Below are 24,840 nucleotides of genomic sequence, written 5' to 3'. Positions count from 1 at the left end.
TCTAAGTGATGTGATAGTTCAGTTTCCTTTCTACTAAGTAATCATGAGTAATGATAAGAAGGGTGCAGGTCAATAATTTCTGCATCATATTCATCACATACTCAGGGTTCTGCTGTGCAGTCTACTTAGCTGAAGGTGACATCATTAGAATTTAGTAATCAATTGTTTAATGCAGTTGGTAGTTTTTAAAGGTTAACTTAAGAATATATATTTGAAAAGAAATTATCCTAAGGTTGTACAATGAAAGAGGTCTGTACATGGAGGCTACTAGATGATAAAGGCAAAAACAAATGCAAGCACTTAAGAAGTCTTTCAAAAGATGGTGATAATGATGTATAAAAGGAAAAATAAGAAAACATAGGATGGCAATATAAATATAAAAGAAATATGGAAGAAACACTAGTGTAAGAATAAGAGACAGCTCATGATGTGAAGTCAACACTGGGGTGTGGAAGAAAGTGGTAGTAAGAAGACCCACTTGTGCCACCCTCATAGAGTTCTGTGTTGCTCCCCCAGCGAGGTATTCCACCCCCTCCATGTCAGCCATCTCCTTGTACATGGGCTCATGCTTCTTCTCTGCCAGGATGGCATTGTTGGCCTCCAGCTCATACTTCTTGAGGTACTCGCTGTCTGTGTTCACAGCAATGTCAAGCAGGGGATTACCCACCCCAAACAAGCTGCCCTCACTGAAAAAAGTATTTACATTAGTTTAAGGTTTTCTTCTTTCTTCTTTGTTGTATGGATCGGCATTAGCATGGAACATTTTCTATATTTTCCTTCAATCTTCTCTCTGACTGATTAGGAAATAACATGCTTACTGCTTTATGACATCTGCATCTTCTGTCATAATCAATCAAATCTTTTGGCTTAATGAATTATTTTATTAATGTACAAATTACCAAAACAATTGCTTGAGTGTTAACTTTAAGATGATCTTTTTAATTTTTCATAGCATTTAATTATATGTACATTCATAGGAATCTAATGAGAATTGCTTAAAATACTTATGATCTATATATGCTATCAGCCATTTTATCACCACTAGAAAAAAGTGTACATCATGTTATCAGCTAATCAGTCTCAGCTCACCTTAACTAAACTAAACATGGTATAAATTAACAGGAACCTATTGGGCACTTCCACAAACTGTGAGTATCTTACATCAGATAAACCAGATCCCAGTCTGAATTTGTACTGCAACACTAAACATCAAATCAAATAAAGCAGATAAATTCCATACATCAGATATGACAATTAATTTTACCAGATTAGTAACAGTAACACAACAGCACACTGTTAGAGAGAAAAAAAAAAAAAACAGTAATAGTAGATATTAATAGATCTATCCACACCACTCTCTGAGGCATGATAGATGTGCTGAGCAGGAAGGGGGAAGGAATAAATCATTGAGGCAAGCAAGAATAAGTCTCTCTCTCTCTCTCTCTCTCTCTCTCTCTCTCTCTCTCTCTCTCTCTCTCTCTCTCTCTCTTTCACTTGCAGCAATCAGTGTGAGTCATCATCCCTGTCACTACATGTCCACAAATTAACAAAGATAAGAGATTTGGTGTGAATGACGTCTTCTGTCCAGGTGAAGAAAGAAAAAAGTTGTTATCAATCATCATGTTGACATCACCTCCCACTATCACACAGCCACAGGACTTGCCCTTAGCCCTGCATAGTGTGCATTACATTCCAGAGTTGAGGACTGCCTCACAGCTACTCTCCTGAGATCTACACACAACTGCCCTTACAGAAAGAAGAAGAAAACAGTATGAATGTTCTCCTTGTGTTAGCAGTTGTGGCAGGCGGGTGTGTGTATGCTTTACCGCCTCAACACACTCACCACCACCCCAACTTCCTGGAGACCTCACAGAACACTACCTCATACATCAAGGGGAAGGAAACACAGGTCCTGACTTATCAAGAAAAGTCTGATGTCAAAGGAAAGGAAGCAACTGTGGTGCATGATGATAAACTTGCAAGTCAGGACAAATCACACAACACTCCAGACAACCACATTAGATCTCATTATGTCCCAAGGAACACTGAAGCCAGAATTCTTGATATGAACAGGAGATACCCAAGTCGAGGAAAGCTGAAGACTCTGCCAGACCTGACGAGGCTTAGCAAGGAAGGCACCCCACAGACCAACAACACAAAGACCAAGGAATGTTCATTTGCCTGTCCTCAAGGTGAGTAAACCAACCATCCTTCATCCCTATTCCATTGAGTCTTTTATCTTTATCTTTAAATAACTCATTAGATAAGTAAATATGAATAATAATGATAATAAGGACGAATGTATTTATCTTATTCCATTCTAATCTGGCCTCACTGTTTTCATTCCACAATACAGCCGAGAGCATCACGCCCTGCACCTGTGATCCATGTGCCCGTGCCATCAACTGCTCCGTTGTGGCTTCTTTCCAGCAGCTGTTCACCATTTTCCACACTGCAGCATTCCCTAACCCAAGGTAGATCTCTCTCTCTTTCTCTCTCTGTAGTTACATAGGATAAAACATCTTCATAAAATAATGCTAACATGTCCTATTTCTTGAATGTGGATATATAGCCCATCATGGGAGGGTTAAATTAATACAGCTGCAGTCAGTTCTTTTCATAAGGATTATGTAAGCAAACAAAAGTATATTCTTTGGAAAAATCATTATAATGACAATAGCCTCAGTTAACTATAAACTCAAGGCATACACTGTAGCTATTTTGATTTGTGATGATGCCCAAAATGGCTCCCAACCATAACAACAATACGAGTATTAGCAATGGGCAAGACACAAGGTGAGGTGTAAAGGGTATATACGTACTGTAATGGGCAAGTCAAGGCTCAAAACCTGCCACTCTATCTATACTCTTTTTGATGGTGATGATGACAATGATGACAGCACAATAAGCCTTTGTGTATTACATGCATTATTTAAAGTGTGTATGGCATGTTTGTAGACCAAATATGGTCAATGATAGGCAATCTCACTTTCTGCTTGAGTGCTTGTCTAGACACTGATAGGTGATGCCTTGACAATTTATCAAAGCTTGTACATCATTGATAATATCTCAAGTTCACTTTCATAGATTTCAGTTCAGATGACTACTACTACTACTACTACTGGTACTCTGTAATTCCTCTACTTTCACTCTGAAATCACTGTAGTACATGCCGGTGGCAGTGGCCTAGTGAATAAGGTGGTGAGTGTGGGATTGGGCAAACGTCCACGCGTAGGTTCGAATCCCACCATGTACTGCTTTGAAGCTGTGCCATTTGTCGAATGGTTTAAAGTTATCAACATGTCACCATGATACCCAAGTTCTAGGTGGTTACACCAAATATGTGCTTGGGTGGCAATATGGGCCCTAATATTGGTACCACTATAAATAAAATTGCCTGCACCACTAATGGGCAGAAGCTTAACAGCACTTCCCACATATACTCTTTGAGTATGCCTACAGGTGCTATAGGCGATAAAAAAATAATAAAAAAAAAAAAAAAAAAAAAAAATCACTGACTTTGTGATATCATTAACTTTATAAAACACTCAGTTTAAACTCAAGAAAATCCTTTGATCCTGCAATGTAAAATGTATGATTTATAACAACATTCAGTTTTTTCATTCATTGTGTCGAGTTTTGCAAACCTGAATCAACACAATACTATTGGAGTGTTGTGTTGTATATTTTGGTAACAAAGTTGTGAAATCCCAACAAAGTTTTGCAGTGCTTAAGACTTTCACGACACAAAATCATACTAGATTAATAAAGGATATTTGTTTTTTCTTTCAGGTTTGAGTCCTTTTTGCTGGTGTCTCCCTTATTGAAGAATTTCAAAGGTAGTTCCCGCTCAGACACCTTCCTTGCCAACACCTTTGGGGATGTCTCCTTCACCAGCATATGGGTGGAGAGCATGACATCCCTCACAGTTGTGGAGACTGGGGCATTCAAGGGCAGTGAAGGCACTCTCACTAATCTTGTCTTCAGGTGGAACTATGGCCTCACCCACTTCCCCTTTGATGAGGTTAGCTTTCCTTCCATAATTCCAGTATTAACAGTAGTGCATAGACCATGTATTTGATTGAAAGGTGATGTTTATGTATGGTTTCTTGTTTGGGTAAGGGATTTGGCAAGGATGTGGTGCATTTACGTAGTTGGGAGTAATAATGAGTACGAAATGGAGTTCTGAGTCTAGTGAGTGTTGTTGGTAATGAGTAAAGTTTAGGTGGTAAAGAGCTTAGGAGAAAATGGAGTGTGAAGATTAATAAGAATGATAAGTAGTGAAGTGTAAGGCTGGGGTCACATTATCATGGTCTTTGCTGCCAACAGTAAAATATGAGGAAATTTGTATATAGTCATCCTCTGCTATGCGAATTGCTTCCCATCCAATTACCAAAAGACAAGCGTGTTGGCGTTAAAGACAATCATATATTAATCGTAAACCTCTATGATAGTTGTTCCACTGTTGTACCACTGTCTCTGTTCCTGCCCCAATTATGCAAGACAAGGCCATGCCTCCACAAGACAATCTTTATGCACTTGTACAAACATAAGACTCATTTTACTGGCGTTGACATAAACCAACAGTATTCCGATTGTCGTCAATGACTGTTGTGCCACAGCTCCAGTTCACTTCCATAGTTGCAACAGCAGTTTCAGTTCATATTTACAATGGAGAACACGGACAACCTCAGGAAACTGGTTGCTCTGATCAATCCTAGGAACAGGCACAATTTGCTACTTTTGCTAGCAATCATGGTTGTCCACATCTACATCATCATCCCTGTCGCCATCTCCTTTTTCATAGTTTTTATCAGTTAGGGTGGGGTTCAAAAGCACCTCAGCATCACTGTTGAGATGTGTGACAGCAGGAAGGGTATCTTGGGTAGCTTGGCTGACTTGAGTGCCCTCACTGATGGGGAGGATCTCCAACAGTAGCTGTTGATGCACTAGCAGCTCAGCACAACAGCATTGGCTACAGGGGAAGCACTGGCAGACTTACTGCTCTTTTTCTTCATTAGGGAGCGATGCATGGTGGCATAGAGCAGGCTGATGTGACAGTCTGGAGCAGTCAGCTGCTGTTTGAAGACTGTTCTATTATTTGGTTAGTGTGTTTTCGATATGTGTGCACATTTTCTAGGTCCCTTTCCCACACATTAAGGGAGGACCACTGTACTAAAGACAGTTGTTAACATGGACAAGTCATGCTTTCTGCTAGCTGCCTCATATCTTTCGCGCCAAATCTTGTATGGGCAGAGCCACCTATGCGGCCGACCTTTGTGGCACCACCAGAAAGTCTTACCAACCCCTGCTACTGTCTGTACATAATTTGCATAAAGACTTTCATATCTTAGTTGTTTCTCTTACATAAGGGGCTGCCACACACCGCAATTTCCTCAACTAACCTCCCTGCTGTCAGGAGCAAAGATCATGATAGTGTGACCCTAGCATAAGAGGAAGGTGGGATGATGAATGCAGTTCTCAATGATACTGGTAAGTTGCTTGTTTCAAGTTGTATGTAGATGATTGTGGATAAAAGAGTAGATGTAGAGCCAAAGTTTGGGATGAATGAATAAAACAAGAAAGATGTGGAGGAAAGAATAGTGTTTAGTTATAGGCCACTAAGACTGGAGTCAGGTCATATAAGGGTGAGATCGTACTGATGGCATTGCATGGGCCTGGTATGTGGGGCAAGAGAGCAAAAGACAAGAAGCAGTTAAATATAATGTAGGTGAGGTGTCAGGGGAACATGTGTGAAGTAACACATATGGGTAGTGTGAGAAGTAAGATAATACGGAAGAGAACTAGTGTCAAAAGAAAATTGTCTGATCAAAGCATGAGGAGTGTTGTGATGGTTCACGAAAGTGGTGTGAATATACGAAGAATGGTTGATGGGATGATAACTGAATCAGATCTGAGAGGTGTAAACATATAAAAATCTTGAAAGGATGAGAGATGTGAAGAAAATGTTAGGTGCAAGAGAAATTTCTGTGGATTTAGGATCAATGAGTGTTCACAACAGCAGAGAGCATTATGAATGCAATGTGATGCAGTCTTGGAGGACTGTGTGGGGTTCTCTCATATGTGGCCCAAGTAGTTGAGTTTTGATGCAGGAAAAGATTAAAGATTAAAAAAAATCCTCCATTCTTGCTACAGATTGCTAAGATGGAAGTGCTGCAGAAACTAGAAGTATCAGGGAGCAGCTTCACCACCTTGCCAGCCTTTCCTTACAACCCACACCTCTCCAGCCTTTTCTTGGATGACAATCGTATCAATACCATTCCTCCTCAGATATTCTCCAAACTCTCCAACCTTATGGTGAGTTTTCTACCTGCCTTGCTTTTATGGAAATGGCTCCATGGTCTACAGCTAAAAGGTCCATGTTGGTATTCTTGGAATATTTTTCTTTAAAAGTTTGGTTTCATTCCCCCACACACACGAGATTACTCCCCTCACGTAAATCACGATTAGCTAAACACACACACACACCGTGTAGTGTAGTGGTTAGCGTGCTCGGCTCACAACTGAGAGGGTCCGGGTTCAAGTCCCGGAAAGTGGTGAGGCAAATGGGCAAGCCTCTTAATGTGTAGCCCCTGTTCATCTAGCAGTAAATAGGTACAGGATGTAACTTGAGGGGTTGTGGCTTCGCTTTCCCAGTGTGTGGAGTGTGTTTTGTGGTTTCAGTCCTACCCAAAGATCGGTCTATGAGCTCTGAGCTCGCTCCGTAATGGGGAAGGCTGGCTGGGTGACCAGCAGATGGTGGTGGTGGTGGTGGTGAAAAAAATTACACACACACACACACACACACCACTAAGAGGACATCTTGGAAAACTAAATATGAGCAAATATATCTGTCTTGAAAGAGTAATCAATTAATGAAATGTATTGACTGATAAAGTTGTGCCTGTAAGGAGCATTCATTGCTTTAAAGATATGTATGATTATTATCTTTAAAAGAAGGGACATTACAAGCTCAGCATTCACCACAGCTGATCGTCATCCTCCAATATGCCTGGTCTTCCACACCTTCCTCTGTCACACCTATCACCTTCTTTCATTGCATTCATAAATCTCTTTGGTCTCCTTTCTTCTTTCAGTCATACAGGTAATTTTCAAATGCCTTTCTATAAATACTCATCCCTTATTCTGTCACACAATAACCATCTCAATCTTGCCTCTATTGCCTTGCTCCAAGACTGACAGGTATTATCCCTCTGATGTGTTCTCTTTTTGATGTGTCTCATCTCATCACCCTAAGAATACACAGCAGCATCTTCAATTATGTTGCTTCCATCTTCATCTCCTCTCTTTGTTATTGGAACAGTTTCCTTATGATACAGCATTTTATACACTTTTCTTTTGTTCTTACAGAAACCTTTCTGTCACATATCAATCCAGTTATCCTCTTTCACCCATTTCATGCAGCTTGCACTTTCTTAGCTTCTCCAGCACACTCTCCAGCTCTCCTTTTTTATCTCATCAGTTAGTCAGTCTGTCACAACCACAAACGAGAATGGGCTCAAGGGTTGGTTATCCTTGGTATAGTCCCACCTCCACTCCAGAACCCTTTGTCAAGCCTGCAGCACACTTTACTGCTGTTATGCTGTCATTGTACATGCCCTTCACCACCCTCATGTATATTTCTACATCTACTGTCTTTCTCATACATACATTAAAAGCTTGATTCAGTCCTGTAAAGATATAATTAGATAAAAACACAGACAAATATGGTTTTATATCCTTCAGTATCTGGACTTGGCATACAACAGCCTGTACATGCTGAGTGAGGACAGCTTGAACTTCTCATCCCAAAATGTAATAGCATTTCTGGACCACAATGCCATTACATACATTGATGAGCGTACCTTCAGTGGACAACAGCCTATCCTTCTTGATGTCTCCTATAACCACCTTAAAGGCCTGGACCAAGGTGTCTTTCAGGTAAGGAGTAATATATTGCTTACTGATGAAGGAAGCAATGAAGGAATGAATGACAAGTTATCAAACAGATATATTGTTTGTATAGGTGGAAGTAAAACTGGCACCTGGTAGAGGCCTCTGGTGGTAAAGGGGGATATAACAAGAGTGATGTAAGCAAAATTCTGTGGATCAATAATAAAGGTAAACCAAGAAATAATGGATACAAGCTTGAAAAACTTAGTAAAAAATAAATAAATAAATAAATAAGAAAAAAAAAATGGTAGATGGATGGAATGGACTTAGCAGTCAGGTTTTTGCTTAGTCACCAGGGAGCTTTAAAAGATTAGACAAATTTATAGATGGGGATGTTAGTGGAAATAGATAAATTCTCCTGTTTTTATGTAATTGACAAATGGAACATAGCAGTAAACAGTCTTATTAGCTGTGGAAAAAAAATTGCCGAATGTGGGCAGGAGATGAGGCAACTGACAAATGAATACATACAAGGGTACATAGTAGAGTGTGAAGAGAAAGGGTGACAGTATGTACTGCAAAAGATATCACTTGTACAAATAATATAAATGATGATTGGACCATATCAAGGGAAATTCTGGATAATCTCTCATCATGCTCAAAGGTTTATGGTGAAACTGATATAAGAAGTGTGTATCCTGATGGATGGACAAAAACTTACACAATTGATAAGTATTAAAACTATAAAGGCCAAAGAGCAAGGAACAATCTCAAGGTGAACTGCCTAAGGTGTCACAATGCACAATTGCCCTAGTCACTCCCTTGAACCCACCTGTCTTGACAATATGTTTTCATCATTAGTCATTTACTTCAAAGTTCCTCTATCATTTAGCTTCACATCACTAAATCCATATTTTTCATCAATCCCAGTAGATTTGTACATCATGTTATGAATACTAGATTTATTTATTTAACTTTTTTTTTCCCTTTCTTGTAGAATTGACTTCTACTAGTTTATTCAAGTGTTGACATCCTATTTTGAAAAGGCACACAAAATATAGCACTTCTCTAACTCAGTGTAGACATAAGGCACAACCACCTGAGAGGATCTGGTTACCTGTACATAATGTGTGGAAAGGAGATCACAATGAGAATCAGATAAGTAGTGATAGTGATGCAGGGACTTGCAGAATGTAAAGAAACAGGATATTTGAGAGAAAACGAGTGAGTGAACTGGATTGTGCAAGAATTTCATGTATTGACAGAATCAAGTGAAAATATTTGACAAGACCATCCCATTGACTTTCAGATAAGTAGAGTTCATCTGCTACTTAAGATAACACTGAGGATGGTAATGACAGATAAATCTCAAGTCATATAGCTATTGTCAAAACAGATAAGCTTTAAACACCAGTTACCTAACACATAAGATAAGAAGAAATGGATGGAATATAATATAGCATGCTAAGCTAGTATCTATTTTCCTTGTACATATCTTCATCCATTTTCTTTATATTCATCATGTTTCATCTTTCTTCTTATATTGCATCTTTTTTTGGTTTCCATTCTCTTTAGTCACCCCTTCCTTATTCTATTTACTGTGTTTCTGTGTACTCTTTCTAATCTCCATTCTGTCTAAGTCATCTCCCTCTCCCTTGTACAGCCTGTACTGGACAACATCATTGACAATGACGATGACAGCTACGTGGACGCCACCAACAACCCTCTCCAGTGTCCCTCCATATCATGGGTGTTGGAGGACTCACTGTACCTTTACTTCCTGGCCTTACCTGAGCCCCCCTGCACCCCTGCAAGTTGAAGTGGCAATGTGATGCTAGTTATGATGATCTTTTAAGTGCTTTGTGATGCTGTAAGTGATCCTCATGATGTGCAAGTGGAATGCTGGATTTATTGAGTAATCTAGGTGATATGATTAGTGACCTTTTGAATGTTGTTGTGGGTGGTGCAAACTGCTTTGATCTATCCTCAGTGACCTTTTAGATGCTTCAGTGGTCTGTGCACCTTGTTATTGAGATCTAGATAGCTTTAGGTTTTAGTTACAACTAGTGACTGCCTGCCCTGTGTAGAACTTGTGTGGATGCTCTACAATAATCTTGTAGTAGTTGTTTCTGTGATAACTTAAGTTACTAGTGATTGTGCATGAAAGTAATGTCCAGTATTAATGTCTCCAACATGTCTTAGCTGACTCACTGACTGTTCTTGCAAACCTACATTTGGATTGCCTACTACTGTCATGTAGGAGTCCCTCCCTGTGGAAACCCTGATAACATCTCTCAACCTAGGGTTCAAGAGGGAAGTCTTTGAAGTGTATACAACTGACTTCTCAAGATACATATTCAAAGATTTTAAGTAACATTTTAAAACCTTGTACAAAACTGCTGCATCTCATTATAATTTGTTCATGGTTACCAGATTATGTTCCACTTTCAGCCACATATAAAACTAGTTATTAGGAAAAATGCTTACAAGCCACACTTCTTGTATAGTGGGTGTGGAGATGCATACGTCAGTTCTTGATAATAACCTCAAAAGGCGGCTCAGCAACTGAAAGGTGAGCCGCCACTTATATTAGAGCGTCAAACATGGCATGTGTAGGATTTCGATTTGAGTGTGGGAACATTTTCTTTTGAACTATCATCCTCAAGTCGCGTTCCTTATTAACCTCTCAGGTCTTAACACTGGCTGGTTATGGCAGTTTGATACTTGCTATTTTATTTTCGTAATTCTAGAGTACATTGAGCAAAAATAAAACTCCAGAAGTGAATTACTCGATGTTCACTTTGTTGCAAGTGCTGTCTGGAGAGTATAATAATAAAGAAACATATTTCGTTTTATCAATCACAAAGGGGTATTAAAGTCTGATGTGTCGCACTACTCTGATGCACCTCAGCTCGCGGCGCCTCACGATTGTTATCGCTTGCCGTGCCACGTTAATCGCGCTTCGTTTCCAGTAACCTTCACTATCAAGGAGAGTTATTACTATATAATGCTAAGAAATTCAGTTTGACAGCTCTTCTTGTTACTGTAATGTCAGTCTTAAAAATATATACGGTGATTGTCAGACTTTTTTCACACCCTTGACGAGAGAGAGAGAGAGAGAGAGAGAGAGAGAGAGAGAGAGAGAGAGAGAGAGAGAGAGAGAGATTAGTGTGTGAATGATGTGTTGTCAGGGATGGGGTGTGATGTAAGACCGGCATGGCGGAGGTTCAAAGAAAAGGGAGAGAGAGAAAACGTCAATAAAGAAGAGAATAAAACAAAGGTGTATTTATAATAAAGTACTGCATTAGGTACGCTTTGATATGACAAGGCAACGCTATAACATAACACACACATGTGTTGTATATACGGTGTGTATAAATGAGAGATAAAGAGAGAGAGAGAGAGAGAGAGAGAGAGAGAGAGAGAGAGAGAGAGAGAGAGAGAGAGAGAGAGAGAGAGAGAGAGAGAGAGAGAGAGAGAGAGAAATGAGAGAGAGAGAGAGAGAGAGAGAGAGAGAGAGAGAGAGAGAGAGAGAGAGAGAGAGAGATGAGAGAGAGAAAAGAGAGAGAGAGAGAGAGAGAGAGAGAGAGAGAGAGAGAGAGAGAGAGAGAGAGAGAGAGAGAGAGAGAGAGAGAGAGAGAGAGAGAGAGAGAGACTGGTGGGATATGAAATGGAGGATATGAAATGAGAGAGAGAGAGAGAGAGAGAGAGAGAGAGAGAGAGAGAGAGAGAGAGAGAGAGAGAGAGAGAGAGAGAGAGAGAGAGAGAGACTGGTGGGATATGAAATGGAGAGAGAGAGAGAGAGAGAGAGAGAGAGAGAGAGAGAGAGAGAGAGCAGGGCGGGCAGTGTGATTGGCAGTTGATAACACAATGATAGCATAAGATTATAGGAGAGGACACCGGCACTTGTTCACGTGGATCTTCCCTTCCGTAAATGTGAACCACCAATGAAATACGTGTTGGTGTACGGGTAACATCTGCCTGGTAACACACACACACACACACGGCAGCGATACAGCACTACAGGCGTAATGTCGCGTCCGAAATAGTCTACCTTGTTCCTTTGCTAAACGAAAAAATAAAATAAAATAAAATAAATAATAAAAAAAAAAAAAAAATACACACGTCCACTTCAAAACAACATAAGTAACACCTCGCATCAATACACCCATCTGGAACAGACGTGTATGGACATAACACGCAGGTCTAAACACTGTTGCGGAGTTTGAAACGTACGCAACGAAACGGAAAATATAAAGAAAGAAAAAGAAAACACTACTGAGCAACATGTACTACTAGACACGAGTTGCCAGTTAAGCCAGCACCACCTACCTACAAGTGTGCGCCATTCCACGGCTATCCCGATACAGTAAGGCCGTTCTCGTCTTCCTCTGGGATTTTATGGCTTTAGCTTCAGCTGGGATGCCTGACGTCGCCATTCACTGTTGATATAGGTGCCAGGATACAAGGGTTTCAGTAAATTATTGCTGTTTCCATCCTCTTTAAGAGAACGGAAAAGGCTTGTTGAAGGGCGGACTGAGACTTGTCCTGCCTTACATTATTGCCCGGAGAGGTTTGCTGTTATATAATTTTTGTAAGGAAAAATACGGGTGAGGGTTATGTTGATAAGTGTTTCATTTCAATTTTGGCGCCGCATTTAATCATGGTAAGAGGATGGAATCAAAAGTGACCACAAACAAGGCTAAGTGACGGTGGTAAGTCAGGCAGTCATACACTTCAATATCTGTGACACTTGTAAGGAATACTGTGCCAAGTGTTTCGTCTCTGTTAAACCTCGTCTCTGCTCCGACTTCTCTTATTTTTTTCTTCGCTTTCTACCGATATTGATGTATTTTCGTCTCTCTCTCTCTCTCTGGCAGTACTATGGCCAGTGGTGTATGCAAGGCGAAAGGTTGTGGGCTCCATCATGACTCACGACAGATTCATGAGAAGAGTAGCAGTCTGTCTCGTAACACTCTAGAGAACTACTCGAATATGATCCTAGCTAACTCGCGCAATCCACTGCTCTCGTGTGTGTGTGTGTGTGTGTGTGTGTGTGTGTGTGTGTGTGTGTGTGTGCGCGCGCGCGCGAGCGCTAGCCTAGCCTTCATTCAGCACCTGCACGATCCTCAACACAGCAACTGACATTACCGGGTAACGGCGAGGCTGAATGCCCGGCCAACACGCGCGTCCCGCCCGCTGTTTGCTGACGTCCGATGAAGAAATTTAGCCTCGAAAGTAACACGGGGAAAAATAATAATAATATAAAAAAATTCATAATTCTTTTCAACCATAATAGCTATTAACACGGAGGAGGGACATTATCATTGTTAGTTTTGTAGTAGTAGTAGTAACACTGTGAAAGATACAGTATTCGAAGATATACATTTTAAACACTGCTGCGCCACATTCCACAACGGTTCTCTTTCTCAAAGGTTATTATGACATCGGTAGCTTCCGTTAATGTTGAAACCAGTCAGAGGCAGTAAGCTCAAGCGCTTTGGCGTCTTATATTCACCTTTTAGAGTGAGTCATGTAGTCATACAGATTTTCAAGAGGATTTCCATTGCACCAGTGATAAAATTCTGGATAACTGGAATAAACACAAATAATAACCCGATGAGTCAATGAAGTGACCTTTGAAAATATCCTTGCGACAGTACAATGCATTTCAAAATACGGGACAGTTTGATTTTCTTTCAACACAACTCCATGCTTGCTACTTTCCTTTTTTTTTTTTTTTTTTTTTTGCGCGCGAGTCGATGATTCAAGGATATTGTTTACTTAGTGGTGCATGGAGAAGGAAGTCCGTGAAGGGCAGGTATAAAGGACGGGCAAGGGAATGAGCAAGCGGGAGCCGGGAGAGGGGAGGGACAAGAAAGAAGTGTTTGTTGTCATGTAATGCACAGCGCAACCACACCTCTCTGACCTTACACTGTTTGTATTTGTTTGTGGTCCTATACTGCTTGCGTTGGGCTAATCGTGCTCTTGAATTATTTGTGTACGAATGTTTGCGGCTTTAAAACAGGTAGTGTATAAACGTGGTTAATGATGATGCAGAGAGAGAGAGAGAGAGAGAGAGAGAGAGAGAGAGAGAGAGAGATGCACATAACCCAAACTGTAACGTAATACTCAACCCGCTCCTTAGGAGGAAGAGAAAAAAAAAAAAAAAATCATTCACTCAGACAAGGCAGGAGTTATGGTCTGAAGTGAAGTCACCACTTAGTTGTAATGTAAGACTGCATTGGATTAGTGAATGCTTTATACTTACGGCGTGCTGTGGGTAACACTGCAAGGACGGGGTTTCATTAATGGTATGATGCATATCCACTGATCACACGCCACAAGGTCAAGGTCATACTTTTGAAATTTAAAGTCTCAGTCCAGCAAGGAGTATTTTCAGAGGCTACATTGAGGACTGATCGGATTCTCATCTTTTTTTTTTTTTTTTCCCACTGGTGCTGTAGAATCTCTCGCTGGAGTATTGTTCATTATGAAAACATTTTGGAAACCTGTAATGTATTTTAATTTTTTAGAGCCAATTTAACTATTCCTACAATGATTGAAGCATCCTTGTAAAAATTAATTCCTCAAAGGTACACGGTTATAGCAAACACTAGAACATGAAAACGTCCTTGAAAAATGTTATATATCAAAGAGCAAGGTAAGTATACCCTCCCCCAAAAAAAAAAATAATAATCATAGCAATACACTATATTGGTAATACGAGCGAATACCTTATGAATGCAATTCAAGTGCACTGGTGGTGAGCATTACTTGATCCTTACCCATTACAACGAAAAAAAAAAAATATGGCGCTAAAATAAAGATTATAACGCATTAACGGTTTTCTAGTCAAAATCAACGGCGATGTTACGTGAAGACATGAAGAGGATAGCCACGAACTGATTGTCTATCAACACGGCCTTTTCAAGATATAGTATACGTTTCATCATTATATTTTTTCTTTCCTTCCTTTTCCTCTTCCGATCTTCCCTTTCGGAGTTCCATCCCGACATGGTGTTGCGTAGCACCTTGCATTCACTCATTCGTCTTTTCTCGTTTAAAATTGTTCCCCTTCTTTTACTATTATTGCTTTATCAGTCCTAGGCACCAGTAACCACATAATACGGTAAAGTCTGTTGTGGTCTGTGTATGTGTATGTAATTACTTGTATGTAACTGCATCACGTAATTCTCAGTAAGGATCGTTTCCATCCACCCACCACCTACGTACACACAACACACACCCACTACGGAAAGTTTTGAATGTCAGTGCATGGATAAACAAATTCTATCCGTCGTTCTAAGTGTAAAGATAACAAGGAAGATCGTTTACAAGTCTTTTATATTATCTTTTTATTTTTACATAATACGCCTAGGCTTACGGCAAAAGGGCATTTTCTGCAGGGCCAATAGCACGTCTTCCTTCTTTGGTTATAAATCATTAATAAAAGAACGGAATTTAATTTCCCCGTTCTAGTCAGAAAACGATAGGGCAAAGGTACGATGACGATGAATACTGTTGAATTTACAGTAGCGACTAGTGATGATGGGTCGGGTTTGAGAGAACAGCTGTGGGCCAGGAGTGTCCACCCATACTAATAAACCAGTAAATGAATAGCCTGCATAAATAAATAAATGATGAGAGAGAGAGAGAGAGAGAGAGAGAGAGAGAGAGAGAGAGAGAGAGAGAGAGAGAGAGAGAGAGAGAGAGAGAGAGAGAGAGAGATTTGTACTAATGAAGCAAGGCATATATTCATTGATAGGTACAGTACCTCAATAAAAAAAAATAATTAGATATTTGCAGTTATTTAGGATCAATGATGATGATGATGAAGATGATGACGATGACAACGATGATGATGATAATGAATGATGGTAATCTTGTATGAACATTGAGGGAAAATAAAAAAAAAAGAAAAAAGAAAAAAAAATGCATTGATATAGTGTTGCAGCTATGTGGTGGTGCATAACTGCCACACTGTGCATGATGCTTGCCTTATTCTGAGGATCACCCTGCAAGGGTGCACAGGATGACAGTGGCAGAAGTGTTTCTAAGCAGAGTGTGGCTCCCCACCATTATGTAAAGCTAATACAGATGAGTAGGTGTTAGTAGGTCCTGAGCCTCACAACACTCATATACAAAAGACATAAGTCACAGTGAGCAGCTTCCATGCATGGGATCAACACATCACCACCAGCTGGCAGTCAGAAAAGCATTCATGTAAGTCACACTAACTATATTGCCCTGCCATATGCTAAACTAAACCAGTAAATTAATGTATAAAGAATTTTTCAAGTAAATATGATGACACCAAGCATCTTCAAAGTGTACAACTGTCAATAAAACCTAGTGCTCAGAGCAAAGATTAACCCCTTCAGTACCATGCCACGTTTTCATACTGATTCTGCTTACTATTTGACGATTTTATACGGTTTCAGAAACTTGTGTGAGGATTAAAATAGTAACGACTCTGTCCATTAATCTTCTGACCTCCATACATCCTTACTAATGCAAAATAAAATTGTCTATTCATACACAAAAATCATAGTAAAAATGCATCTCAGTATTGAAGGGGTTAAAAGGGATCCATTTCCTTCCTGTACTGCAGTACCTTTGCCTGTAATAAGACTTACAAGACCAAAGGTCACTGAATCATAAGTCTTAACACACGAAGATCACAATAATGAACACTGAACTCATCCCGTCATCAGAACCATGTCATGACTGACCATAAAGGTAGCATTCACACAACACAAGGTCAGTACACACACATACACAAACACACAAGCAACAACACAACCTGGAAAGAGCTTTGGGATAAGTAGGAAGCTGCTATCATTGTAATCGTTATTGTTATTGTTATTATCGTTGTTGTCACGAAGGCAGAATCAAGGCCCAGGAGGTGTAAGCGAGAGGCTCAAAGCACAACTCATACAAGGGATGGGCTTGTACCTGACCAGCCACCAGGATGTGCGCTTCTCCTTGTGGAACAGGGGAGAGGAGCGATCAGGGGATTCTTCACGCTTTTCTTTGCTGGATCAAAATAAAGAATATTAAGCAGCCATTCTCCATTCACTAAGGCTGATTGGTTCTGGCAATACATGTGATATACAATGATGCCAGGAATGATACTCAATTGTGTTCTAAGATATCACTGACTCTATACTCTATCAGGCTCTACCAATAACTACCAATGACTGTGTCGTATTGGATATGACAGCCACTATTAATTAGACTACTATTACTGCCTATGTCTATCATATACTAAATATAACTACTATTGATTCTGCATGCCACTGAACAATACATACACTATCAAAATAGCAATTCCTTCATACAATTACACCACTGATCTGCTGTCATCTAATTATTTGACATCTTTTAGTTCTGACAAAATTGCAAGATAGAGTTTGGAATTCCAGCACCCTCCACACTAATGTACTGATGTCTAGGTCTTATGAATGACTCACTTCATTTCAGATAATGTAATGCAATGCATGAATGTGGTGGAAGCCTGTAAAATTAATTCTAGTATTTTAGTGTTCTGCATGTCATCATTCTAGTGACACTTCAAGGCTTGCTTGTGATGCATGACACAAGTTTCAACATATAATCTCTATGTGCATTTTTGACACTTCCCAGCAAAGGGCGCTTCCCATGAAATGTACCATTTCTAAAATTCCTAACTATCATTTTTCAAAAAACATCACTGGCACATGCATATGTAACTTTTCTACCTTTTCATCATCATTAAATTGTACAAAAGGTTTCAAACATTAAAATAAACTATGTACGAATTTAACATAAGAAGAACAAATTTTAGGTCAGGTTCAAAATAATAAACAACTTTTCAGGATGGGTGAAGATGCCTGCAGCTGACCTCTCCTACAAATATGGACAGGTAAGATTAATTTTTTGTGTATTAATCATAGTTACAACCCTGTCCTGCTTTTCATTTGAATAATTGTTACACATTGAAAACTCTGCAAACATAGTATTTGACCATTAATGTTATAAAATGTCTTGTGACAAAAATTCACATTTAAGAAAATGAGCGACTGTGAGCAGTATTTGCCACACTACACATTCAGGCAGACTGCTGACAGCAACTCTCAGGCTATCATTACATAGGTTCTTTTCAAGTTGTCAGGTTTGCAGATGGCACTAGACCTTTTTTTCATTCTGTACTGGAAGATTGCCTTCAATTCCTGTGAAAATTAAGTACCTATTACTGATTTCTGAAAATATTACAAATGCCCCCCAAGAACAGACTAGAAAAAAATGCACAGAAAGAAACCACATCTAAGAACATGTTGACATAAGCAAATGAAAATGAGAGATGCTCTTAAGTGATGAGCCAGTGACCTGCAGAGATACTAATTAGGTTATGGTGCATTAGTTTTTCATTACTACTACTCACTTTGACCACTCACTACTGTTCATGACAAAAGACTGTTCTTGTCCAAAACTTAAAGCCACATCCACAAAGAAAACAGTTTATATAAAGACATGGCACCATCATCTTACAAGAATTCATCACTTATACAGCCATCTACATATGTGTATACACCACTTTTTAAGCCACTTTTATTTACTGCTGACAATATCAGTTGATAATTTTCAACTATAACAATGAGCCATGTATAGGAATAAGATGAAAATTTCACTGTAGCATCATCTCAGTAAATCTATCTTGACTCCATTGCTTTTTTTTTTTTTTTTTTTTTTTTTTTTTACTTTGCAACAACAGATACTAGCTATCATAAATTGAAATCATATTAATATATATACAGGTACACAGCAATACAGTAATACAATTTTGAGAGTGACATCTTTTCAGCTTATGAGAAGTTATACATGTGCTCAGAATAGCCATACATTTTGATGCTACTCTAGGGCCACAAATGCTTTCATGAATCAAAGTACAGAATGTTGTGTTAGCTGGCCACTGCATTCTTCTTTCATTTGATCATTTTTTTCCTTAATGGGTTGTCCTGTCACTGAAACTCTTGCCCAGTAATGAGATTCATCAAGATCCCACTTCAAAATGTGGTCTCATCAAATTATATCACAAAATTTTGTATGTCATCATCAAAGCAAAAAGTTTTAAGATTCTAGCAGCAATGACATCACATGAAAGGAACCCATATTAGACCAGTAATGTTATAGAAAATCTTGAGTGAAATTACAAATCACCTAGCTACAAAAATAGAACCAATTCTCTGTTAAGTGTAGTATTTGCCTCACCAGAGATCACAACAGACAACTTACATTATGGCAATCCACAAACCATTATACACATTATACTGATGATCAAAATAAGTTTCTTATAAAGTGGAAAAACTCATGCTCAAGTCTAACACAATGAACATAATTAAGTATAATTTTTTTTTAGTTCTTTAGAAATAGGACTCTATCTCCTTCTTTTTCTGATCACCAAAAGATTAACACAGAACCATTTAGTTACCTACAAAATGCAGGTGTACTAGACCAGGTTGTGTATGTTTCCCACCAACCTATCCAACCACTTACCAAATTAACATCACATCACAGCCTGGAAGCTGACCTGAATCTTTCGTAGACTTTTATGGAAATGAGTTACTTTAATTATGCTTTGTAATAGTTGACAGATATATATAAAAAAGAGGAATATGGAGATAATGTTAGCCTCTTCTCTCAAGGTTAATACTTATATATCAAATAAAATTAAGGTTGTAGAGTATTATGCAGTGTATATCAACTCTGGGAAACATGTTGAGAAAAAAAAAAAAAAAAAAAAGTAAAAAGTTGGTAAATATTCAGAAGAGGTGCACAGACCTGTTGTTGTGATAGTGACCATCAATTTGACCTTGAGCTTGCAGCTTGCATCCTAGCCTGACTGAACCTAAACAAACAAGAAGTGTAGCATTGATGAGGCTTATTTAGGTTAGATGATAGCATCTGATAGATCAAAAATAGGGCAGTCATCACAACAAGAACAACAGAGTCATGCAATTCATAATATCTATCAACATTTCATTTTTTCTATTGCTTTAATAAGTTTCAAGAAGTTGGTATATACGTGCATATATATATATATATATATATATATATATATATATATATATATATATATATATATATATATATATATATATATATATATATATATATATATATATATATATATATATATATATATATATGGTAAATTTATAGTTTAATACAATATCCCTATCTCTACCATCACCTGCCCCAACCCTCCAACAAGCTTGGGGGCCTTTGGGGAATCAGGGGTTTTGGGTGGGGGAGGCATATATGAATGATATATGGTGGCCATGGTTGAACTGAGCACACAGTTGTCTATGCACCTCTCTGCCCAGGTCGCTGAAGCTCCGCCACAGCTCGCTGGACTTAAGAGAAAACTCAACAGGCACAGCACATTCCTGGATGTATTGCAGCATTATTATTCATTTGCAGCAGGTAGTGTACTTATTGGAAAAGTTGTAAATAGTAAGAACAACAACCTAAGGGTGGCCAAAACCATCTAGAGTTTATTGTACAAAACTGTAGTAGAACCATATATATATATATATATATATATATATATATATATATATATATATATATATATATGGGGGCCGCTGTGGTGCTGTGGGACCGTGCTCACTTTATGGGCCCCAGGATTCTCAAGCACACGGGTTTGAATCCTAGCCATGGTCCGAGGTTAGGAAGGGCATCCACTCGGGGAAACGGTTCCAAAATAACAAAACCAAAGTCTTCCTGACTCATCTGTCAGGAAGTACCGTCTTAGCCCTAGTGTAATAGGGAAACCGGACATAAAAACAAGAAAAAAAATAATATATATATATATATATATATATATATATATATATATATATATATATATATATATATATATATATCATGATATTCTGTCAACTTAATTATACCTTCAGGACATGTAAGTATTAACCTTGGGAAAAGAGGCTAGGTTATCTATATTATCCCTAAATAATAATAATAATAATAATAATAATAAATCAATGGAGCCACAACTCCTAGGAATCTGAATTTTCCTCAAGAGGACTACAACAATTCGTGCGTTGATATGATGCCCCGTTGATAACACAGAATGGCAGCGTGGTTATCTAATCTGTGCCGGCACTCACCATCATGCCGACAACTAAATTATACAGCACACCACCACAACTTTCGAGCCTCCAACCCGCAAAACGCGGCGCGGGGCACTCCTGACACACGGCCAGGGAACTGACACCGGTGGCAGGGGCAGCCGTGAGCCACACGAGGCTGCCCGGTGCTGGTCCCATACCCACCCGTCACTAAGCTGCCCTCCACGTCACCCCCCTGTGTGTTAGCCTCCCCTTTGCTACTCACGGGATGTCCAGCTTGATCCTCTTAGATCCATCGTTGACCTTCACCTCCTCCTCCTCCTTGGCGACCTCGTGGTTAGCTTGGCTCATGCTGGCTGACTCCCTCTCTGGCGCTTCGGTTTGTTTACCTCTGGCAGACATAGACGCCCGCCCTCCACCAATAGATAGCACAGCAGCATGGCGGGCGCGCTCATCCGCCGCCACCTTGTCACGCCTTCTTGTTGATATCTTCCTCGTCTTTCGAATTATGATGTCACGTTTAAGACTGTTATTGTATGTCACTTGACTAGTAATGACGAATTCCTTAATCAGTTAAATCAATTCATCTATAAATGTCTCCTTACCTGATGAAACAGCCTTCTTTCTCTTATTTTTACCGAGAGCGACATGTCAACTCAAGGGATATTAATGGGTAAATAACAGTAGCAAGAAGTCGTGGCATATATTAAGCTACACATCCTTTCTCAACACCACTCCATGTCCGCCTTCCCATCCCACTTCCTTCTTGTTTCTACAATTTTCAAGCTCCCTGCATATCATTTCCATCCACTCTCTCTCTCTCTCTCTCTCTCTCTCTCTCTCTCTCGAAAAATACCTGGAAATATCCAAACAATCGTGAAAATCGAGGTAAATATATTGACCCAGATGGTTTGTGTCTGGATCCGGTGATCTCATGGTGGGCGGTCTGAATGGGGCTGCATGCAAACTTCAATTTATTTAAGACTCATTTGAGGCATATCAGAGATTATTTAGATATTTTCGTGGTTAATTCTGACTTTCTTTTTTCTCTCTGAGTCTGGAAACAAGGGAGTTTATTAGCTGAATATTTATTTACAGATAGAGAAGAGAGAGGCAGGAAAGATATGCGTCTGGATCATATTACATATTTTGAATTAAGAAAATGGTTTCCAGATTAGTAAAGAAAAACACAAATTCATTCTCGTAAGAAGGAAATATCCTTTTCACCTTTAGCATCACACTTACTTTGAAATCGAAGATACGTACTTTTAGACTAGATTTTGTTGAATATTATTGCTTGGAACACGTTTCTTATATTTTCTAAGTTTTAAACGAAATATCAGAACAATCCTAGTTTTGCAATTGAAAATATAAATTACAAAATGACTCATCTATTTTTCAAGAAACAAAAATATTTATCTATACTCGATTTTATTATATAGCAAAACTTATCATTCTTTGCTAAAGTTAAATAAAATAAATAAAGACGTGCACGGAGTTTTTTTTTTCACCTCTGCATGGTGAATCTTTCTCCTTTTCCCGTCTTATTCCTCATCATCCCTCCACCTACTCTTCGTTCTCCATCTCTTACTCCCAGAATCTTGAAAACACCTTGAAGCACACGAATACACAAAAGATGACGTTAATGCTTGACAGTAAATAGTTACCGGAGCTGTATCTGGCCGCGGTGATGTCCAACTAGGCCGTTCGGGAAGGATAAAGGTGCTGAGGATACTGTCGTATGACCTAATCACTAATCTGTTACGGTATGGTGAAGTGGTGTGGTGTGGTGTGGTATTGCTTGGTGTGATGGTGGTGGCAGTGGTTGTGTCGTCTGCTGTGGTATGTAGGGTTGCCACCTCCACCTCCTAAAAATACGGAACGCATTAGCTGAGGTTGGAACAGTAATGGCGGGTAGAAAGTCAATCATATTGACAAGGCTTGAAGATAAGCTCTTCCATAAGTACCCTGTATCAGGAGGAATTCAAGGATATCTTGACAAAATGTGAGGATATATTGCAAAATACGTTCATCAGTCAAGTTATCAGTAATATATTTTTAAAACTACATGTGTCTGTATAAATTCTAAAGAATGAGACTGAAAAATATATTTCCCTTAATTAAAGGGGAAAAAAAAAGAAAACTCATTTGGAGAAAACAGTAGCTACCTGGAATATGAATGGATCATAAATATAGCCATTACCACAGATAACAGTAGATCTACGTACTATTATCTGTGCCATTCCTTATACATTTTCCAAGTGTACAGATCCTGCAGACGTAGCCATGTTCAGTACCAGGTAACTAACAGGGATGAGACATAGGCATGGCACAGCAAAGCAGCAGTGTTCTCCGCCCCTCTCATTTCTAGCCTAGATTGACAGCCGTTGGCGATGGACCGTGGAGGCGGAGCGAGATATTACGTGTACTGTTCACGTAACGCACGGGCGGCACGACAAACCCCTAACAAACTCATATATTTTTGTGAACTGGTTATGTATTTGTTTCAATATTTGGTCACGATGACTTATTAATTTATTTCATTTGCTTGACTATTCATACAGGCAAATACGGAACAAATGGCGTTCCGTATTGGTTCAATACGGAACGCAGCATTTCACGCTTCAATACGGAACGGTCCCATATTTTAAGGGACAGGTGGCAACCCTAAACTGTGGTATGGTTTCATGTGGTGTTAATATTACAATCCCTGTGTGTGTATTCACCTAGTTGTATTCACCTAGTTGTAATTTTACAGGGCCTGGGTATCATACTCGTGTGGCCCCGTCTCCATATCTACACACATCCAACTTTCCTTTAAAACTATGCACACTCCTCGCTGACACCACCTCCTCACTCAAACCATTCCACACCTCCACACATGTTTGTGGGAAACTATATTTCTTCACATCCTTCAAGCATATTCCCTTAGCTATCTTTTTACTATGCGATCTCGTAGTTCTATTTAAGTTTTCCTCTCTCAACATCATTTGCTCATTTTCCACTTCATCCAGTCCGTTCAACAGTTTATAAACCTGTATTAAATCTCCTTTCTCTTCTTTGTTCCAAGGTAAGCAAATTAATTTCTTTTAATCTCTCCTCATAGGTCATTTCTGCCAATTCCGGAACCTTTTTTGTTGCCATTCTCTGCAATCTCTCCAACTTCCTTATAGGCTTCTTTTTATAAGGGGACCAAACCACTCCAGCATATTCCAATCTTGGTCTAATTACCGTACTAATTAATTTCTTCATCATATCTTTATCCATATAATGGAAGGCTAATCCAATATTTTTATCAAATTATACGTTTCTCCAAACATCTTATCAATATGAGCCTCAAACTGCCCATGGTCTTGTATTATCACTCCCAAATCCTTTTCCTTTTCCACCTTTTTCAACACTACTTCTTCACCCATCTTATATGACCCTCTTGGCCGTCTTCCACTCTTCCCCATCTCCATCACATGACTTTTGCTCAGATTAAATTCCATTTGCCACCTCTTGCTCCACTCCCAAATCTTATCCAGATCTGCCTGTAAAATTTCACAATCTTCTTCACTCTTCACACACCTACACAACTTCGCATCATCCGCAAACAAATTAATATAACTGTTTACTCCCTCTGGCATGTCATTAATATATACAAGGAAAAGTATTGGTGCCAGCACTGAGCCTTGTGGGACTCCACTCTCCACCACCAACCAGTCCGACTTTGCATCCCTTATTACCGTTCTCATCTCCTTCCATCTCAAGTAGTTTTCCATCCACTTTAACACTTTTCCTTTCAGTCCTCCATAAATCTCTAATTTCCATAGTAGTCTCATGTGAG

At 39.2% G+C, this 24,840-nt stretch overlaps 2 protein-coding genes across 5 annotated transcripts in view; one reads left to right on the top strand and one right to left on the bottom strand.

Annotated features, from left to right (window-relative positions):
• Window positions 1-10,975, top strand: part of LOC123519301 (oplophorus-luciferin 2-monooxygenase non-catalytic subunit-like) — an 85,689-nt gene extending 74,714 nt beyond the window's left edge. Inside the window, exons 2-7 of one of the 2 annotated variants that reach the window (XM_045280470.1) lie at window positions 1,697-2,192; window positions 2,357-2,474; window positions 3,793-4,024; window positions 6,157-6,318; window positions 7,747-7,941; window positions 9,557-10,975. In XM_045280470.1, the coding sequence (XP_045136405.1) occupies window positions 1,772-2,192; window positions 2,357-2,474; window positions 3,793-4,024; window positions 6,157-6,318; window positions 7,747-7,941; window positions 9,557-9,712 (1,284 nt within the window). In that variant the 5' untranslated portion in view covers window positions 1,697-1,771 and the 3' untranslated portion in view covers window positions 9,713-10,975. Of the gene's footprint in view, window positions 1-1,520; window positions 2,193-2,356; window positions 2,475-3,792; window positions 4,025-6,156; window positions 6,319-7,746; window positions 7,942-9,556 lie in introns of those variants that run through there. The other variant, XM_045280469.1, reaches the window with a different exon arrangement.
• LOC123519302 (adenosine kinase-like) overlaps window positions 1-21,425 on the bottom strand; it is a 36,970-nt gene extending 15,545 nt beyond the window's left edge. Inside the window, exons 1-3 of one of the 3 annotated variants that reach the window (XM_045280471.1) lie at window positions 21,277-21,425; window positions 16,852-16,932; window positions 479-686 (exon numbers count right to left, since the gene is read on the bottom strand). In XM_045280471.1, the coding sequence (XP_045136406.1) occupies window positions 479-686; window positions 16,852-16,932; window positions 21,277-21,413 (426 nt within the window). In that variant the 5' untranslated portion in view covers window positions 21,414-21,425. Of the gene's footprint in view, window positions 1-478; window positions 687-12,225; window positions 12,367-16,851; window positions 16,933-21,276 lie in introns of those variants that run through there. The other 2 variants (XM_045280472.1, XM_045280473.1) reach the window with 2 other exon arrangements.
• Window positions 21,426-24,840: the final 3,415 nt, after the last annotated feature.

This window comes from Portunus trituberculatus, chromosome 45, assembly GCF_017591435.1.
Source record: "Portunus trituberculatus isolate SZX2019 chromosome 45, ASM1759143v1, whole genome shotgun sequence".
In the NCBI taxonomy this organism is placed as follows: domain Eukaryota; kingdom Metazoa; phylum Arthropoda; class Malacostraca; order Decapoda; family Portunidae; genus Portunus; species Portunus trituberculatus.
The sequence above is the reverse complement of the archived record's forward strand: the minus strand, read 5'-3'. Positions and strand labels throughout refer to the sequence as shown.